Source organism: Periplaneta americana, chromosome 16 (genome assembly GCF_040183065.1).
Source record: "Periplaneta americana isolate PAMFEO1 chromosome 16, P.americana_PAMFEO1_priV1, whole genome shotgun sequence".
Classification (NCBI taxonomy): Eukaryota; Metazoa; Arthropoda; class Insecta; order Blattodea; family Blattidae; genus Periplaneta; species Periplaneta americana.
Window position 1 is genome coordinate 84,343,742 of NC_091132.1, and position 19,909 is coordinate 84,363,650.

Here is a 19,909-nt window from a genome sequence, read left to right on the forward strand (position 1 = left end):
ATAATAAAGTAAGGAACTGATTGAGTAACTGAGCGACTGACTGATTGGCTGGCTGGCTGACAGAGGGACTGACGGAGTGACTGACTGACTGAATGAGTGACTGGCTGGCTGACAGAGGGACTGACGGAGTGACTGACTGAGTGACTAGCTGACTGACTTAGTGACTGACTGAGGGACTGACGGAGTGACTGACTGACTGAGTGATTGGCTGATTGAGTGACTGAGTGACTACCTGACTGATTGAGTGACTGGCTAACTGATTGGGTGATTGGCTGACTGAGTGCCTTACTTGCTGGCTGAGTGACTGACTGACTGGCTGAGTGACTGACTGGCTAGCTGACTGACTCGTTGGCTGAATGACTGACTGACTGGCTGAGTGATTCACTCGCTGGCTGAGTGACTGACTGACTAGCTGGCTGAGTGACTGACTGACTAGCTGGCTCACTGACTGGCTGGCTGACTGCCTGGCTGAGTGATTGACTGACTGAGTGACTCACTCGCTGGCTGAGTGTCTGACTGACTGGCTGGTTGACTGACTGGCTGAGTGATTGACTCGCTGGCTGAGTGACTGACTGAGCGACTGACTGACTGACTGACTGAACGACTGACTGACTGGATGAGCGACTGACTGGATAAACGACTGACTGGCTGAGCGACTGACTGGCTGGCTGGCTGAGCGACTGACTGACTGGCTGAGCGACTGACTGGATAAACGACTGACTGGCTGAGCGACTGACTGGCTGGCTGGCTGAGCGACTGACTGGCTGGCTGAGCGACTGACTGACTGAGCGACTGACTGGATGAACGACTGACTGGTTGGCTGGCTGAGTGACTGACTGATTGAGCGACTGACTGACTGGCTGGCTGAGTGACTGACTGACAGTGCTGAGTGACTGATTGACTGGCTGAATGACTGACTGAGTGCTGAGTGACTGACTGACTGGCTGAGTAAGTGACTGACTGTCTGACTGGCTGAGCGACTGACTGGCTGGCTGGCTGAGTGACTGACTGAGTGAGTGCTGAGTGACTGACTGACTGGCTGAGTGACTGACTGTCTGACTGGCTGAGCGACTTACTGGCTGAGCGACTGACTGACTGGCTGAGCGGCTGACTTACTGGCTGAACGACTGACTGACTGGCTGAGCGACTTACTGGCTGAGCGATTTACTGACTGACTGACTGGCTGAGCGACTTACTGGCTGAGCGACTGACTGACTGACTGACTGACTGGCTGAGCGACTGATTGACTAACTGAGTAATTGACTTGCTGAGTGACTCTCTGACTGAGTGACTGACTGGCTGAGTGACTGACTGGCTGAGCGACTGAGTGGCTGAGCGACTGACTGATTGTCTGGCTGAGCGAATGATTGATTGGCTGAGCGACTGACTGACTGACTGAGTGACTGGCTTACTGAGTGACTGACTGTCTGGCTGAGCGACTGACTGAGTGACTGACTTGCTGAGGGACTGACTGATTGGCTGAGCGACTGACTGGGTGACTGACTGACTGCTTGAGTGACTGGCTGACTGACTGGCTGAGTGAGTGAATAAGGGAGGACTCATTGAAATAGGTATGTAGGCCTACCTACTGACGGAATGTTGAAAATTACTTTTTTTTTTTTTTCGCAGAGTGTAGACCAGTATTGGATCAAAAGAATACAAGAATACTTACCTCGATCTTGCAAAAGAAGCTCTTAAATTTTTATAGCATTTGCAAACTCATTTTATGCAAAATAAATTTCTAGTCTATGAATGCCATCAAAACAAAAACGAGGAATCTCATTGAAATTGAAAATGACCACTTTGTGTGTATCAAATATGGAGTTCAGATCTGAGAAGTTACTTTCTCAAAAACAGTCACATGTATTGAATAAATCATTTTTTTTAATTTTTAAGTACTGAAATATTTTTTGTTTATGTTTCTGAATACGACATAAATATGTTAATAAGGCGTTTTTGTTTAATTTTGAAAATTATCTCGCGACCCCTTCAGATCTTTACACGATCCCCCAGGCGGTCGTGGCCCACATCTTGGGGACCACTGCTATAGAACATTGAATCTTGGTCTAAATAGTGTGAAATCTGATATATCTTCAGTTGTGTCCAGTAGCGTAATGGCAGAATTCTGGGAAAGATATTGCGCTTATATTTTCGCTTTAGATGTGTAGGTCTATGTTTTTACATTTCAAGTTGTAGTGCTCCTAAGATCCTTTTTGTTTGGATAAATATATTCTTCCACAATTTATTATTCTACCTGAAGAAAATATTTTAGTGTCATTATTATAAATCTGTTTTCCCGTGTGTATCCTCAATATTTGAAGTCGTCATTGTCCTCATATCACCAACAGCAATAAAATATAAATATTAATTCTCTCTTCTGCTGCTATATCTGTCCATAACTCACTCACTCACTCACTCACTCACTCACTCACTCACTCACTCACTCACTCACTCACTCACTCACTCACTCACTCACTCACTCACTCACTCTTCTTTCTTTTGCAAGAAACTACTTCAGTTTCTTCTTATTTCACTCATCTATCCTTAAACCACATACGTGAGAATATACTGTTCATAGTGCTTATCCAGCAACTAATTGAAGAGTTTTTTTTTCTGGAAATAAAACAATCATAGTCCAAAAACATAAATTTTCAGGAGAAACAAAACTATTTGGCATGGGTGTTGTTGACACTTCAAATATGAAATTCATCATGCCATTTCTTAAGGTGTTGTAGAAACTTGGGAAAACTGATGGCAATTTAAGTTGGCAATTTATAACTTAAATTGCCTCATAGAAATACATAGGTACCTGTGGACAATGGTTGTTTTACGAAAAAATACTCTGTTGTGGCTGAAGTGTGCCTCTCCTTTAATCTGTTTTTCTTTATTATATCCTGTTTCTTCTCCTTTCGTTACTTATATATCTTCCATGAAATTACTTCTGCACCTAAAGACTCCTTAACTAATACAACAATTCACGTGCTAAAGTATTTTTCTCTGAGGTGGCTTTTGCCGCGTACATAAGGAGCAGTACTGACAATCTACTACAGTTTAAAATTGTATGTATAAATGTTTCAAGATGATACAGTATGAATGGGATATTTGTTAATGCTACCATTCTCCTGGACAATGGCTGTTTTCACCCAAAAAAAGTATTTGGACTATGGTTTTTTTATGAAAACCACTGAAAATGTCCACTCCTATAACACATAGGACTATAATGTTTTTTTTTCTGCTAACAACTAATTCAGTAGATGGCAGCTACAATACGGTTACCATATGCTTACTATCTCAAATTTGCATTTTTTTTCGACTATGGTTCTTTTTTTTTAACCCTTCAATTAGTTTAATATAGTTAAATATTGTAATTTAATTCTGAAGTAATTGTGAAATAAAAATTTGAGGAGTAGACTTTCAAAACGCAGTACAAGTTAAATGATGTTGAATAATTTCAGGGAAAAATTGTTCCGGGGTCGGGCATCGAACCCGGGACCTTTGGTTAAACGTACCAGCGCTCTACCAACTGAACTACCCGAGAACTCTACTAGACACCAATACGATTTTTCTCTCTATATCCACAGACTTCAACGTTGGCTAACAACCATCAAGCAACCAACATTGAGTGCACACTAACTCTGTGTGACTTAAATTGTGATTTTCTGTAACGTACAGTGACGTGTATTATGCAAATCAAGCTTTCAGGTAAAGTTGATTTGAATAATTTCGAGTGAAAAATTGTTCCGGAGCCGGGCATCGAACCCGGGACCTTTGGTTAAACGAACCAACATTTGAATAATTTCGAGGGAAAAATTGTTCCGGGGCCGGGCATCGAACCCGGGACCTTTGGTTAAACGTATTAATGTTCGTTGCTTGACGGTTGTCGCCCACGTTGAGGTCTGTGGATGTAGAGGGAAAAATTGGATCGGTGTCTGGTAGAATTCCCGGTTAGCTCAGTTGGTAGAGCGTCGGTGCGTTTAACCAAAGTTCCCGGGTTCGATGCCCGGCCCCGGAACAATTTTTCCCTCGAAATTATTCAAATAAACTTTACAAGGAGTTATACCTGAAAGCTTGATTTGCTCAAATGATAAGTTATTGTTATAATTAGAAACGAGAATTTCAGGCACTATAAAATCCCAAAATACGCATGCATTCATGCACTATCAAACTATGAAACATGCACGATAATCGAAAAATACATTAAAATATGTACTATCATTTTTGTTCCAAATTTCTTATTTCACTTTTTTTTTCTCCAAAGTTAAAGACTAACAACATTTCTAAATTGATTTCTGTGAGGTTCCTGTGCTTCTCAGTTAATATGTTTTTGTAGGCACAGAATGACCTCTCTACATTGCAAGAAGTTATGGTTACAAACTTAAACGAAAATATTTGTAATAGTGTCAGGTCAAATTCTTCATTCAAGTTTTCGCCACAAATAACCTAATTCACTGAACAAAAGTATACGTAGTCCGGGTTCGCGTTTATGACTCTGTCCAGTTTATTTTAAAGAAGTTTTGTAATGTTTTCCAAAGAACAACTCACAGAAAATATTTGGGAACAGATTACCAGTTCTTACCTCTTTACTGCAACAATCGAAGAATACGACATCCCTAGAATAATCCAATAAAATCCTTTCCTTTAATCCACTGTTCAAAGAGTACACTTTAGGAACCTTTAATTGGCGGCGTATTAGAACCACATTAACACACGCAAACAGAATAAACAAACATGTTAACCATTTACGAGATTCGCACACTACAAAGACAGTATAACGAATGATTCCAATTTTAGAAAAATCTAAATTATTAAGACCGAACTTGAAATTAGGATCTTACATCCAGACACTAACCGGTAGTGAGTTTATTCGGTGTAATTCTGTGAGTGTCTTGTTGCATGTATTCAGCGTTGTACAATTTCCTGCAGGTTCTGGCGAGCACGGCGAAGAACATGATCCTTCTGGACCTAGGGATGACCGTCGCTTTTCCCACCATTGTGATCCCGGCGCTGCACAACACCCTCGATCCGCTGGCCCTCAACGACGAGCAGGCTTCCTGGTTCGGTGAGACGCAAAGAGTACAATGTCTTTAATGATTTACAATGTAACGGATATTCTTGGCTCTCCGTATATTGAAAAGTAATTCAGAGTGCCCATGCACTTGGTGTAGGCCTAATACATTTAGCTCTGTAGACCTGATGACTTGCTTCACAACTTTTTTTCAAAGCTAATGCTGTCATGAGACTTTGACGTTTAAATTTGAGCAAAATCTTAATTCGCGTAAAGAATTAAGGCCCATTTGCAATGAAAATTATACGTAAACAAGCCACAAACACATAAAATTACGGTCAGGTTATTGAAGGAGACCATTCATAATGATTTACATACTGTAATCATCAACTTACTTACTTCTTACAAGTGGCTTTTAAGGAACCCCAAGGTTCATTGCCGCCCTCACATAAGCCCGCCATCGGTCCCTATCCTGTGCAAGATTAATCCAGTCTCTTTCATCATACCCCACCTCCCTCAAATCCATTTTAATATTATCCTCCCATCTACGTCTCGGCCTCCCTAAAGGTCTTTTTCCCTCCAGTCTCCCAACTAACGCTCTATATGCGTTTCTGGATTCGCCCATACGTGCTACATGCCCTGCCCATCTCAAACGTCTGGATTTAATATTACTAATTATGTCAGGTGAAGAATACAATGCGTGCAGTTCTGTGTTGTGTAACTTTCTCCATTCTCCTGTAACTTCATCCCGCTTAGCCCCAAATATTTTCCTAAGCACCTTATTCTCAAACACCCTTAACCTATGTTCCTCTCTCAGAGTGAGAGTCCAAGTTTCACAACCATATAGAACAACCGGTAATATAACTCTTTTATAAATTCTAACTTTAAGATTTTTGGACAGCAGACTGGATGATAAGAGCTTCTCAACCGAATAATTACACGCTTTTCCCATATTTATTCTGTTTTTAATTTCCTCCCGAGTGTCATTTATATTTGTTACTGTTGCTCCAAGATATTTGAATTTTTCCACCTCTTCGAAGGATAAATCTCCAATTTTTATATTTCCATTTCGTACAATATTCTGGTACGAGACATAATCATATACTTTGTCTTTTCGGGATTTACTTCCAAATCGATCGCCTTACTTGCTTCAAGTAAAATTTCCGTGTTTTCCCTAACCGGTAAGCATCAACTTAGATAAATAAATTATGGTATATTTAACGACGCTCACAACTGTAGAGGTTATATCAGCGTCGCCGGTGTGACGGAAATTTGTGCCGTAGGAGTTCTTTTACGTTCCAGGAAATCTACTGACATGAGTCTGTCGCATTTAAACACACTTAAATGCCATCAACCTGGGTCGGGATCGTACCAGCAACTTCGAGCATAGAAGGCCAGCGCTATACCAAGTACGCTACCGAGGCCGACATGAACTTAAATATGGCCGTAATACATTAGTATAAAAGCTTGCAAACTTCAAGCTCCTGAGTTTGTGTTTATGCGAAACGTAAGCAATCAACCAATGAAAACGCACTGCTTCTAGGTTGGACGATGGCGTCGTTTGATGACGTTATACTAGATTACATTCTTGGTTATATGATAAAAAAGACAAATCGTATAGGTAAAACTTCAGCATTGAAGGGAAATACATGGGTATAGGCCTACAAGATTATTTTCTTTTAAATATGTTGTTGTTTAGTCACCTGTCTGAAGACAGGTCTGAACCTCACAAGTGATACCAACGAGGCACCACTCATTAGGTATCTAGGCCAGGAGATAATGGTGAAGGGTAATCAGTTCCTTTCCTCCCTCCATTCCATACATCGCGATTAGCTATTCAGCGTATTCCGAATCTCACCGGTCCGGTGGCATCGATGACGTCACGTTGCAACGAAAATAAGGAACAAAACTGCTGGAAGAATCGATGCTGTCATGGCGACTGTGTAAGTGGTTATCTGTGCTACGCTAGCAAAATTTTGCGAAATTTCCGTACTGCCATCTCGTTCAAAGAAAAGAGAGCATAAACAACTTATTTCTTGAACCGGTAGTAATAACTGGTCCGTTGACATGTTCGCTCATAAGCCATTAACATATTGTTTTTACGTTGTGCTCATTACAAACAATACAGAGAACTAAAGCAGAACACACCGCCATGACACAACAGTGCACGATGTCATTCGTCTGCTAATTCCCGCCCTATACAAGAACCAATCAGATTCACTGATGGAGATTGCCACCACCTCCACAAGTTGATGGCACCGGTGCGACACCGGTGGAGCATCAATGACGTCATCGGTGGAATTCGGAACACCGTGATGCCATCGGATTGCTCACCGGTGAGATTCGGAATACGCTCATAGCCTATATTACACTAATCAGAATTCAGATGCATACAAACAATTGTTCTTCCTTTGTCAATTGAGATGTACTGCTACTGGAGTTTGCGTAAGTTATGCAAGGATGCTGCTGATGTCAGCAATCTTAATCAGTCAAATAGTGTAAGTTCTTACAGTCAATTACTTAACAATATTACATACATTGAACCTTTATGTTATTACATGAGGTAGTATTTAAAAATTATGACAAACGTTTTCACCAATAAATTTGGCATCTTCAGATCACATTAAAAACATATTAACATCAAATGAACACTTAAAATATTCCAGTTAAACACAATCGTTAAAAATTCAAAACTGGTATAATAGGCAATCTGAGCAATATGCCATTAAAATACATGTAGCAGGTTATTGATACCATGAAATCGTGGAATATGTTGATAACACTGTATTAACTGATAAGTGTACATAACGAAGAAAGAAGACATAACAATCTTCAAGTTATGCGGGTGCAGTTCCCAAAATGATGAAAATATGCTACAGTATATAGGTCGCTCGTGCTGCTGCTTATGGACGTATGGAATTAAAGCCCTGTAAAGTATAAACGTGTGGTGTGAAAGAATTTATTTTAAATAAAAAATTAAGAAAGGATATAAATTTTGAAGTCGTGATTAACGATACTTACAAGAAGGTTGAGGACCCAACATGCCTTTAAAATTAAAAAATCAGCAATCTTAGTTAGATACTGAGGCCTATTGTGCATCCCGAATTTATGGGTTGAATGAGATGTACCGGCCCACCGGCCGCATATGACCCCTCAACCGCTCACCCAATGGGGGGCCCCCTAACCCCCCGCCCTGAGTTATATACCGTTAGGGTGACCAAGCAGCACAGAATCTATTCTAATGGCCCTTCCAAAGTGTCGAAGCGCCCTTGGAAGCGCTCTTAAAGAATTAATCCTGGCAGAGATATTGCGGAAGGCTGATAACTCAGGGACGGTTGCGGAGAGGACTGATGAAGACATTCGTCTTGACCTGAATATGTTTATAGAATGAGATGAAGAAGATGAATGATATGAAATCTAAATAATTTTTCTATACGAGGGGGAAAGAGAAATGGACCGTGGAATGAAAATTCCAACTCGGCCCTTGTCTAAGTAACTGTGGAAAATCACGAAAAAAAAACGTAGCCAGGTTGGTCGGTCCGGAAATCGAACCACGGACTTCCCGAATGCGAGTCCCAAGCGGAAAGCATGAGCCACCTCGCTCAGTCAATCTTACTTAAGTCAACTTTTCATACTTATTAATTTGAGAAAAATTCGTTCCAGCACCGGGAATCGAACCTGGGACCTCTCAGCTCTTGTTCTCGTTTGTAAGTGGTTATTATTTACGTTTTCGTTTTCATTGTGAATATTTCATGTCGTGATAATTTGACGCATTAAGTTTGTTAGTATGTTTACATCTAGTTTTCTTTGTAAATGGGTCTTTACACTATGCAACAGAGAGCAAACGAGAGAGAGGTAGGTCTCTTATGATGTCATTGAACTTTAAAGAGTACCGCATATGTACGTGAACGACCACAAATATTATCAGAAAATGCAGGCTCCAAATTTCTAAAATTTTATAATGAAATGAACTCACAATTGGACAAAAATTACAAGGTACCACAACAAGACTTATTAGAACTTCAATATCTGATAAAAGTGTAAAAAAGATTACTAATGATATTTTTAAACCAGTTTTATCAAAGCATGAAAAAAAAAAAAAAAACAAAAAAATTCTGCAGGTACATCATTTGGTAATCATAACATTGTTATGGTCTCTCTGACATCTTTAATATTTTTCCTGAAAAGTAGACTACTCTCAGACATGTAGAGAAGGCCTCGTCGCTGTTGCCTTAGGTTTATCACGTACCAGTTTGAGAAGAATTCTGTATAAAGATTTAAATTTTCATCCCTACAAGATGGTTGTGGTTCAAGAGTTAAATGATCGTGGTAAAGCAAATCGAAAAATATTCTGTGAAAACTTTCTGAACGTCTTTACTGGTGAAATGGTCCTGTTAATGAATGATGAAGCACACTTTCATTTAAATTGCACAGTGAACAAACAAAATTTTCGTTATTGGTCTAATAAAAATTCACAGCAACTTCTTATGCGCCTTCTTAATAGTCTGGTGTGGCGTTGCCAGTTTTGGAATCATAGGTCCTTATTTCTTTGAAGAGAATGATAAAGCTGTCACAGTGACTTCTGATCGATACATAGAGATGTTAGGGGACTTCCTTAATCCAGAGCTACATTATCGTGGAATCGATCTCAACGGCATCTGGTTTCAACATTAGTAGACTCAAGGAGGCTATAAGGAGGAAATTACAGTCAGTCATACCAAACACCATGGTGCAATCAGCGATACAGAATCTGCGTGACAGGCTGCAGCAATGTGTCTTAAGTGGTGGGGGCCATTTAAGAGGTGTGCTATTTAGAAAATGAGGTCATGTTCCCAAATGGCATTCAATAACCTATTGTTATATTAACAGCATTAAAATTTTAACATGTATCTTATATCCCTGAAAAAGATGTTAGTGCAAACATTCGTGATGCTCCACTTGGATTACTGTGATTTTCTGTTTACTGACCTAAGCGTTACTTCGGCGCAGAGACTACAACGTGTTCATAATATGTGCTTCCGTTTCGTCTGCAATATTCGCAGGGGTGATCACGTAACACCATCCCTCGAAATGTTGTCCTGGCTCCGTCTAGAAGATCGTAGGAAAATCCACTGTCTTTCCCTTCTCTTTCACATATTGCATTTCTCCACTCCTGTCTATCTTGCGTCTCGTTTTCAAAATTTATCCACCCACCATAACCTAGACACACGATCACAACACTCCTCAATATTATCCATTCTTCCTACCGAACATCCTCATATTCATCTTCTTTCACTGTGGCTGTTCCTCGACTTTGGAATTCCCTACCGAGTAATGTCAGGGACTGTCAGACATAAAACCCATTTAAGAATAATTAAGGAAATATTTTTCTAACAATTCTTAACAATAATAGCTTTCAGTTTTCTCAATGTTTAATGGTTTTATATATATCACAGAATAAATATTTAAATTTTATTATTATTATTATTATTATTATTATTATTATTATTATTATTATTTCCTACCAATGTTTATTATTGTCTCACTAACATTACTTAACCAACTTTCATTATTTACTTTCATGTTGTTTTACGGTCTAGATATTAATTTAATAACACGTAATCAATTGTATTCAATTAGAATTAGAATCTGGCTGGGCAGAAGAGAAGGCCTAATGGCCTTAGCTCTGCCAGATTAAATAAATAAATAAATAATAATAATAATAATAATAATAATTATTATTATTATTATTATTATTATTATTATTATTATTATTATTATTATTATTATTATTATTATATAGTTAATTTTCTATGTTAAAATCGTCAGATTCCCATGGCCCACTCTGTACTTTGTCTTTTAAACTTTCATAGCTAGCAATATTTACGTATATATATTTATAACTAAATACCTATTTGCAATTATTTTTGATTACAATAATATGCATCGCAACTTCGTATTAAACGAAGTATTACAAATTTAATTAAAATACTGGCACTTGTAGTTCCAAAGATTGATGTAGGATAGCGCTGCAACCAGTGTCGCTACATCAACTGTAGTGCCTCTCAAAAGATGTCGCTGGCGTGTAATACTGTAAGCGAGAGCTGGGTTGGCCCGGCTACCTGTCCAATCTTATGATCTCCTGGTAGAGTGGTCTCGAAAGAGGACCTATGTTCCCATTCGATATTTGGGAGTTCCGAATTTGTTTTGGACACTGCCCCCCTTTTCTCCATATTTTAGTCTTATGAAATTTCATATTTGAGTAACGAACCACCGAAACCAAAAATTCAAGAAAAATTTGAAGTTGTACTCAATTTTGTATGTGTATTGCGCTATATTCCATTTTAGAATATTCGGCAGCTGCAACAAATACCGCTTTTGATGCTTTTCCATTCTCAATTTTTTACTGCTGACTTTCGACGTTTATAAATGTCGAGGTCGAAAATCGTACTGGATTATGAATGACAGAGACAATTGAAATCTAGCTACCATCGTAAATAAATGACAAAGCCTTCTTTCTCTTTTTATTTAATCTCAGCACGAGAAAAAAAATCCGCCAGAGGGCTTCCATTCTTTTCAGTCTGTATGTATAGCCTTGCAACGCCTATATCTGAAATACTGTACGTATAGATCTCGCCTCTTTCAATAGCACAAAATACATGTTTAGTGAAGAATTAAAAATGAAATTATATCATAGTTTCCTTATCAAATTTTGTGGTAAACAAACTGCAAGTTTTTGTGTATTTATTCAAGAAAAATCATCTCACAGGAACTTGATTTTAAACTTGACCCATTCCTGCTTGCAAACCTACAATGTTCGTAAAGAGAGATAGAAAGTTGCGTAAAATATTCCGCTGCTCTCGATTCTTTATTCATTATTAATATTATGGACATCTATCTTCTGCATGTTTTTTGTCTACGTTCCTGAAGTACCAATATCTTCTGTATGTACAAAAATAAAAGGTGAAAAAAAGTTCACAAACATACAGAAGTTTAGATTTATAAATGTAGGTCTAGAGTCTAATTACAATGAATGTAATTAAAGTAAAATAGAAACATGTCAATAAAATTCATGAAACAAAAGATATGATAATATATCAAGAAGTTACACAAGAATGTGGCCTGTCGCAAACTTTTTTTTAATATTTATATTCATGGCCTAATGTAAAAGTGGCAGGACGAAGTAAACACAAGCATGCAGATAAGAAGAATTTTTCTGGCAATAAACATTGTTTATTATTACTTACTTACAAATAGCTTTTAAGGAACCCGCAGGTTCATTGCCTCCCTCACATAAGCCCGCCATCGGTCCCTATCCTGCGCAAAGATTAATCCAGTCTCTATTATCATATCCCACCTCCCTCAAATCCATTTTAATATTATCCTCCCACCTACGTCTCGGCCGCCCCAAAGGTCTCCCAACTAACACTCTATATGCATTTCTGGATTCACTCTTACGTGCTACATGCCCTGCCCATCTCAAACGTCTGGATTTAATATTCCTAATTATGTCAGGTGAAGAATACAATGCGTGCAGTTCTGTTGTGTAGCTTTCTCCATTTTCCTGTAACTTCATCCCTTTTAGCCCCAAATATTTTTCTAAGAACCTTATTCCCAAACATCCTCAATCTCTGTTCCTCTCTCAAAGTGAGAGACCAAATTTTACAACCATACAGAAAAACCGATAATATAACTGCTTTATAAATACTAACTTCACGATTTTTTGACAGCAGACTGGATGACAAAAGCTTCTCAACCGAATAATAACAGGCATTTCCTATATTTATTCTGCGTTTAATTTCCTCCCGAGTGTCGTTTATATTTGTTACTGTTGCTCCAAGATATTTGAATTTTCCCACCTCTTCAAAAGTTAAATTCCCAATTTTTATATTTCCATTTCGTATAATATTCTGATCTCGAGAGATAATCATATACTTCGTCTTTTCGGAGTTGACTTCCAAACCTATCGCTTTATTTGCTTCAAGTAAAATTTCCGTGTTTTCCCTAATCGTTTGTGGATTTATATTTATATTTGTATTTATTATTATTATTATTATTATTATTATTATTATTATTATTATTATTAATTTTAAAACCTACAGTAATTCCTACTAGATAAAAATCGTCTAATTTTAATACTTCATACTTACTGCATATTGCCAACATGTAAACAGCTCTTGTCTCTTTCAGGCGCTCATCCCGTTAGCTCGAAGAGCGAGCTCTCTTATTGCCCTACTTTGATTTTTTTAATTGCGTTGTTTTACGACGCGTATTAACATCTCAGGTTATTTAACGTCTGAATGAAATGAAGGTGATAATGCCAGTGAAATGAATCCGGGGTCCAGCACCGAAAGTTACCCAGCATTTGCTCGTATTAGGTTGAGGGAAAACTCTGGAAAAACCTCAACCAGGTAACTTGACCCGGCCGGGATTCGAACCCGGGCCACCTGGTTTTGCGTCATTTAGGTAAAATTCAATACAATAGTCTAACACAAATTACTTTACTTTATTTTGTTTTTGAGTGCCTTTCCCCTGTTTTACTGCTTAGTAAACTTCTTGGACGCTAAAAGAAAATATTTTCACTATCACTAACGGAATCACTTCTGACTGCTTGACTGACTGGAATCTTTTGCTTTGACTAAGAACCTATCCAAAGGATTTTGCGGAAATGTGACATTACGTTGTCGTTAAACAGATTTATCGCATGCATTGCTACCTTATCAGGGAGGTCAATTTGAACAACATTTTGTAATGTTTCCCACTTTTTACACATCTCTTTAATCTCACTTGAAGCGAGGAATTCTTCCTTTCTTTTCTCCCTTCCTCCTCAGACGAGATTCCCTCCATTGCCTCTTGCTGTTGCTCGCAAACGAAGCAAGTTACGTGTAGTACAAATAGTGCTGCTCGTATTGCAAGACATCGCTCGTTTATCAAACAAAAATGTTTTCTCATTGTTCGCTCGTTTTGCAAAACACTCTCAAACCAAGTTACTCGTAATCCAAGGTTTTACTGTATGGTAAAAAGAATTATCGGTGAGTTTTCTTAATGTTTAATTGTATTAGTTATTTATTGTTAAAAGACTATATAAAATTTAAAATTTGATAAAACGTCAGTTGAAAATTTGTGGAAATAATATTGTTAACCGTTCGGAAGAACCTCTGCGGTGACTAAATGGTCAGACCTTCAGACTGTCACGCAGGCGGCCCGGGTTCGATTCTCGGTGAGGTCTGGGATTTTTTCATTGAAAAAATCCATAGTGACACTTGTGGCGGACAAGGTCGCAGTTGGGGTTTTCCCCGGGTTCTCCCGTTTTTCCCCAAATTAGGCACTTACATCATTCCGTCACCATTTATCCATTTCGTTATCATTCCATATCGTTCCCCGAACGTCGGCTGGCGACGTATGGAGGATGCTGGCCTGGGGACAAATGGGGTTGCCTGCTCGAAAAATAGGCACACAGAGAACCTTAGTGTGGTCAGCCGGTGTGAGTTTGGGAATGCGTCACCAGAGGGTCAGAGCAATAGATCTTAACAGGTCGCAGTGCTGGGCCATAGTGCCCCCCTCCCTGTTAAATTCAATTCAAAAAATGTGTTGGGAAGACATTTTGACGAACATTTCAAACATAGTCATACCTGCTGATGATACCGTTTTGCTATTCTATTCTAGAACTTTTTTTTTTTTGTATTAAAATGCTTCCTTTTCTTCAGTTTCCCTCCTGATTATTTTTGTATTCCTGTTTCATATATTTCCACTTGCGTATTGTTTGGTATCCGCGAAACAGAGTCCTCAGTAAAACTGTCGGCCACGTCTTCAGGCTTCAACAGTAGTATCCCGAAAAAATTTTTTTGAGAAATTTACTGACTTTCGAGTTGTCCTATATATAGGCCTAGTCATGTAGATGTTGAATTTTTTCCAAGTGAAAAATGAAAGCGACATCTTTTAATTACGGCATAAGGAAATACAGTTGACACACCTACATGAATTTACTGCTCAAAATAATAATAATAATAATAATAATAATAATAATAGTAATAATAATAATAATAACAATAATAAAACTATTTTCGGCTGAAGTTGAAACCGATACAATATTCATCAGACATAGCCTATACCCAAATGCTTTTATGTAGGTTTGTGGTCTTGTGTCCGGAAGGAGGGGAAAAACTAAAGGCATAAATCTTGTAAAAAGACATTTAGGCTACTTTTTCATTTGATGATAGAGGAGACATTACAAATTCTTAGTGCCAATGCTAAGCTTAAACTTTTGTTCGACAATCTGTATGTGTTTGATGATGGAACATTTCCATACGCTCCTAAACATTTCTTAAAGTTTTATACTATTCTGGGTTACAAAAATAGTTTTCACTTTCCTGTAGTTTTTTGCTTATTGAAAAATAAAACCGAGAAGACATACTGCAATATGTGGACAACTATTACGTATCTCCGTAAAAAATGGATCTTGTGCTAACATTTTCCAAGCCCTTTTTATGATTTTGAGGAAGCAGTTCCTAATGCTACTTTAACAATATTTCAAAAGTATAAGATAATATGTTGTGCGTTTCACTTAACACAGAATTGGTTCAAACATATTCAAAGCAAGTTAGGTGTTTTTTATGCACAAAGAAATCCTAAACATTATATCGGCATAGCCAGGGCCGAGTTAGTAAAAGTGTTGGGGCCGAATTAGGATAACTTTAATTCTCAACCATTCTCATTAGGGCCGAATTCGTATGCAGCCGGGAATACCCCTCTTATTAAAAACGGACTAGAAACATACTAGAAGAACAAAGTGATCCTGTTTAGACAATCAGACATTCGCAGTTAAATATGTAGCACTGATCATCATCATCATCATCATCATCATCATCATCATCATCATTTATGGATTAGATCATTAGACCTGTTCCGACTTAAACTCATCGCTTCCTAGATCTGTCTACACGTCCTCTTCCTTTTGGCTTGTATTGTAAGCCTATTATTAATTGTTTGTGATATCTTTTTTCATTCATTCTATCTATCTATGTGATCTTTTAGTTTTGTCTACTGGTTTCTATTTTGTCTGTTGCTGAAAAACTTTCAAGGTCTGATCTAATTCTATGTTCTCAATTTGACTTCTCCTGTACAGCTTTTAACCGAACGTAGCCTAAAATTTAATTTCTGCTGCTGAGATCTTACCTACATCTTGTTTTTTCCTGTATCCAGAATTCAGAACCTTAGAGTAGTATTAGTAGACTACTACTGTTGTCTTTTTTGTTACCTTATTATTTAGTTACCGTTTCATTTTTTCATTTATCCTTTGAAATGTTGCTACCTTATTCACTATATATCTGTCATAAACAAATGAGATCACATCCTAGGTAATTACAATGGCTTGATTTTTCGGTGATTCTGTTTTCATTATTATTTTAGATCTAATTTGAATGTGCGCATGCAAGAAGTTGACTTATCCAAAAGGGCAAGTTTTCAGGAGAAGATTAGTAGTCACATGTATTATTGCACAACTTATTTATTACAACATATCAACACAGTCTAGTATATACAGTCAAAGAGCTCAATACGTAGGGAATATGCATCCATAGATAGTTGATAACCACTAGAATCGCTACTATCGCCTCATCACAGACAATGCGAAATACGTAGTACCTGCACAGTCTTGTACCTAGTACCCTCCACAACTCAAGCTTCGTGACTGTATATACTAGACTGTGACATCAGTAGACAATGGTAAAGCCTGCTTTTTTGAGGTATTATAAGCAATGAATTTTATTTGCACTGCTAATTCCACAATTTGTGATATCTGGCCGACATCTACGACTAACCACTACGATCCAGAATACAAAGCAGAGGTTAACTTAAAACTAAATTCAATATGATTTACGGAGAGAATACAGAACAATGATAAATTTAAAAATAAAGTATAATTTGATTTCGAAGAAACATGAGATGAAAGTACAATGAAGAGTAATGAAATGAAGTAAATATTACGTAGCGTTATACAAGTGATTGTGTAAAATGGATAATGATTCTCTCAATAGCTTTAGATAAATTTTGTTAATGTCCTCATTAGAGAATTTAAGAGAAAGGAGAATTGTTTTGGTTAACTTAAATGAAGTTCCCCTAGCGCCAAAAAGAAGTCCTTTCACTTCCCATGTATTAATATTCATTTTGTATCTCTCACTGAAGTGAGGAATACATGGATTATAAATAAACTTCTTTATTTCATCGTTAATCGTTAACGTTATTGGCTTGTTGATTATCCTTCTAAAAACGGATCGATGGCTATAATGTCTGCTCTTCTGGTTGACCCATTCTCAGCCAAGCAGTGCACTTCTTCGTAAGCCTCCCACTTTGCCTTCCGAAGAGTGGTTGAGATGGAGTTTCTCACTTTATGGTGGCGATTGATCCTCAGTAGTTCTCCAAAACATGCCCAAGGGTTTCTACTTCGCTGCATTCTGGATGACGACAGTTTTGATCTTGGAAGGAACGACCTGACACAGATCGTACTGCTGCGATGTTTGTGGACATCTTTATGGCATTGGTTCATTCTGAGGATGATATCCCTCTTCTATTACTAATCCAAGAGTTGTTTTTTGGATCTTCACTGTAAGTTATCACTCCTTTACCTTTTTGTGGAAGACGACACCAATTATTAAACCACCTTCGCCGTAACTCAGATCTTTTAAACTTCGTCCTGACATCGAATGTGCTTCTGCGTTGTTGGGAATGTTTAATTGTGAAAGAGCTTCTTGTTTTTCAGTTTCAAGATTCCTGCAGAAATGGAGATGTTCGGCATTTATTTTATAAGACTTCTGGCAATGTTATAGTGTTGGAGGTGTACTTCCCATTCAGCATTAAATAAACCAAGGCCACGAAGATTCTTCGGAGTATATAGCACGTCATTCGGATAATCGTGCTGTAAACCCACAATTTCCTTAGCACCTGTCTGGATAATTTTATCAGTATCATGTAAAAAAGATTTTGGAATCTTATTCAATTATGTACTTTGGAGCGAATAAATGATCTTAGGTCATATATACTGATTCATAATATTCAGTTTTTGATCAGATTTCAGTAAATTAGTAGTGATTAACTTGTCAATATCTTTACCAAAAGTTCGAATAATACTTGGTTGATCAATTACAGTTTCTGCAGAAAATGTAATTCCCAAATATTTGACGATTTCACCCGGTCCAATAGAATTACTTGTATTTCCACAATTCAAAGTGATAATGTCTTGGATGAGATTACTATTTTTAATGTTAATGAGATTAAATTTTTAGGGTTAATATTCAAACCAATTTTTGATAAATTTTGAATGCCAAATTCATTCATATAGAAACTGACTCGAGGTCCTTACTAATGAGGGCCAGATCATCGGCGAAGGCAAGAATTGAGACAGGCCAAACAGTAAGAGATAACTGGTAACCGTATTCTTGGGCTATTTCAGGTTCACTTAATTCTTTAAGAATATTATCAATAGCCAAGTTAAAGAGAACCGAGGATAAAGGAGAACCCTGACCTACTCCTTTATAAAGGTGTACGTCACCACTTTCATTTAAGCCTGTTTCTAGTTTTTTTAGTTGGTTATTTAGCAACGCTGTATCAACTACTAGGTTATTTAGCGTCGATGAATTGGTGATAGCGAGATGGTATTTGGGGAGATCAGGCCGAGGATTCGCCATAGATTACCTGGCATTCACCTTACGGTTGGGGAAAACCTCGGAAAAAACCCAACCAGGTAATCAGTCCAAGCGGGGATCGAACCCGCGCCCGAGCGTAACTTCAGACCAGCAGGCAAGCGCCTTAACCGACTGAGCCACGCCGGTGGCTGTCTGTTTCTATTTTGATAATGTTATCTTCCATCAAATTAACAATTAAGTCTTTGAGGTTGTTTGGCATATCCGTATGGTAGAGAGATCGTTTTAAATGTTCATGTCCTATATTATCGTAGGCTTTACTTAATTATATCAAGGAAAGCCACGCAACAGTTTTTCTTTCTCCAGTTTCTCATCCTGAAGACACCCGTTGATAACTGATGAATTTATGAGTGCCAGGTATAGATTAAAAACCCCCATTGGTGATTTGACAAGTTAACGAAATTGCGGAGATATTTGTCAAGAATCTTCTCTATTATTCTTCTCACTACTGAAAATATTGATATCGGTCTCCAGTTCATCAACTGATCTTCTTCACAACCTTTAAATAGTAAAATTGTCTTAGCTGTCTTCAGAACATGAGGATATTTTTTAAACTTCAACATGGCGTTAGCTAGTAAGCAAAGTACTCTACTCGTCTTTAGTTCCTTTATTGTTTTCATGATTACACGATCCGGACCAGAAGATGTGTCAACTTTAATTTTTGAAACTGCCATGTTTATATCATGTTCAGATATCTGAATATCCTCTTCTGAAGATATAGAGGGTCAATAAGCTCTACTGGTGTTAAGTCATTTGTTTTACCAAATCTATTTGTAAAATATTCAGAAATATTATTAATAGGTATTTTACACATTTTATTATTTTGACTATTCATTATGTTTCTCACTATTTCACGCCGTTGATTAAAATACTGATACTGAGACACTTCATGTTGATATCGTTCTTTATGTTGTTTTCGTTTTCTTGCAGCTAATCTAATAGAATTTTTCGTAGATACGTGGGAAATATGCTTTGTTTCCTTATCGGCTTTACGTTTGTTATAATAACGTACTGCAGGATGTCTAGGACCTGGTAAGTTGTTAATAGCATTTGCCAAATATTCAATGAAATCAACGACGATTTTCTCAAACTCTTCCACGCGACCGTTATTAATAACACCCGTAAACTTATTTTCAAAATTTACAATACCTTGAGATTTACCATTGGTGGACTTGTGTGTGAAGACTGTGACTCAGAATCCCGAAGAACATTTGAATGGTGAATTTGC

The 19,909-nt window shown here is 37.8% G+C and overlaps 1 protein-coding gene across 3 annotated transcripts in view; it reads left to right on the forward strand.

Moving 5' to 3' along the window:
* Positions 1 to 19,909, forward strand: part of LOC138716546 (facilitated trehalose transporter Tret1-like) — a 277,647-nt gene that overhangs the window by 229,740 nt on the left and 27,998 nt on the right. For 2 of the 3 annotated variants that reach the window (XM_069849703.1, XM_069849704.1), the window contains one exon: positions 4,924 to 5,059. The exons of the other annotated variant lie outside the window; for it this stretch is intronic. In XM_069849703.1, coding sequence (XP_069705804.1) covers positions 4,924 to 5,059 — 136 coding nt within the window. The remainder of the gene's footprint in view (positions 1 to 4,923; positions 5,060 to 19,909) is intronic. 3 annotated transcript variants of the gene reach the window in all.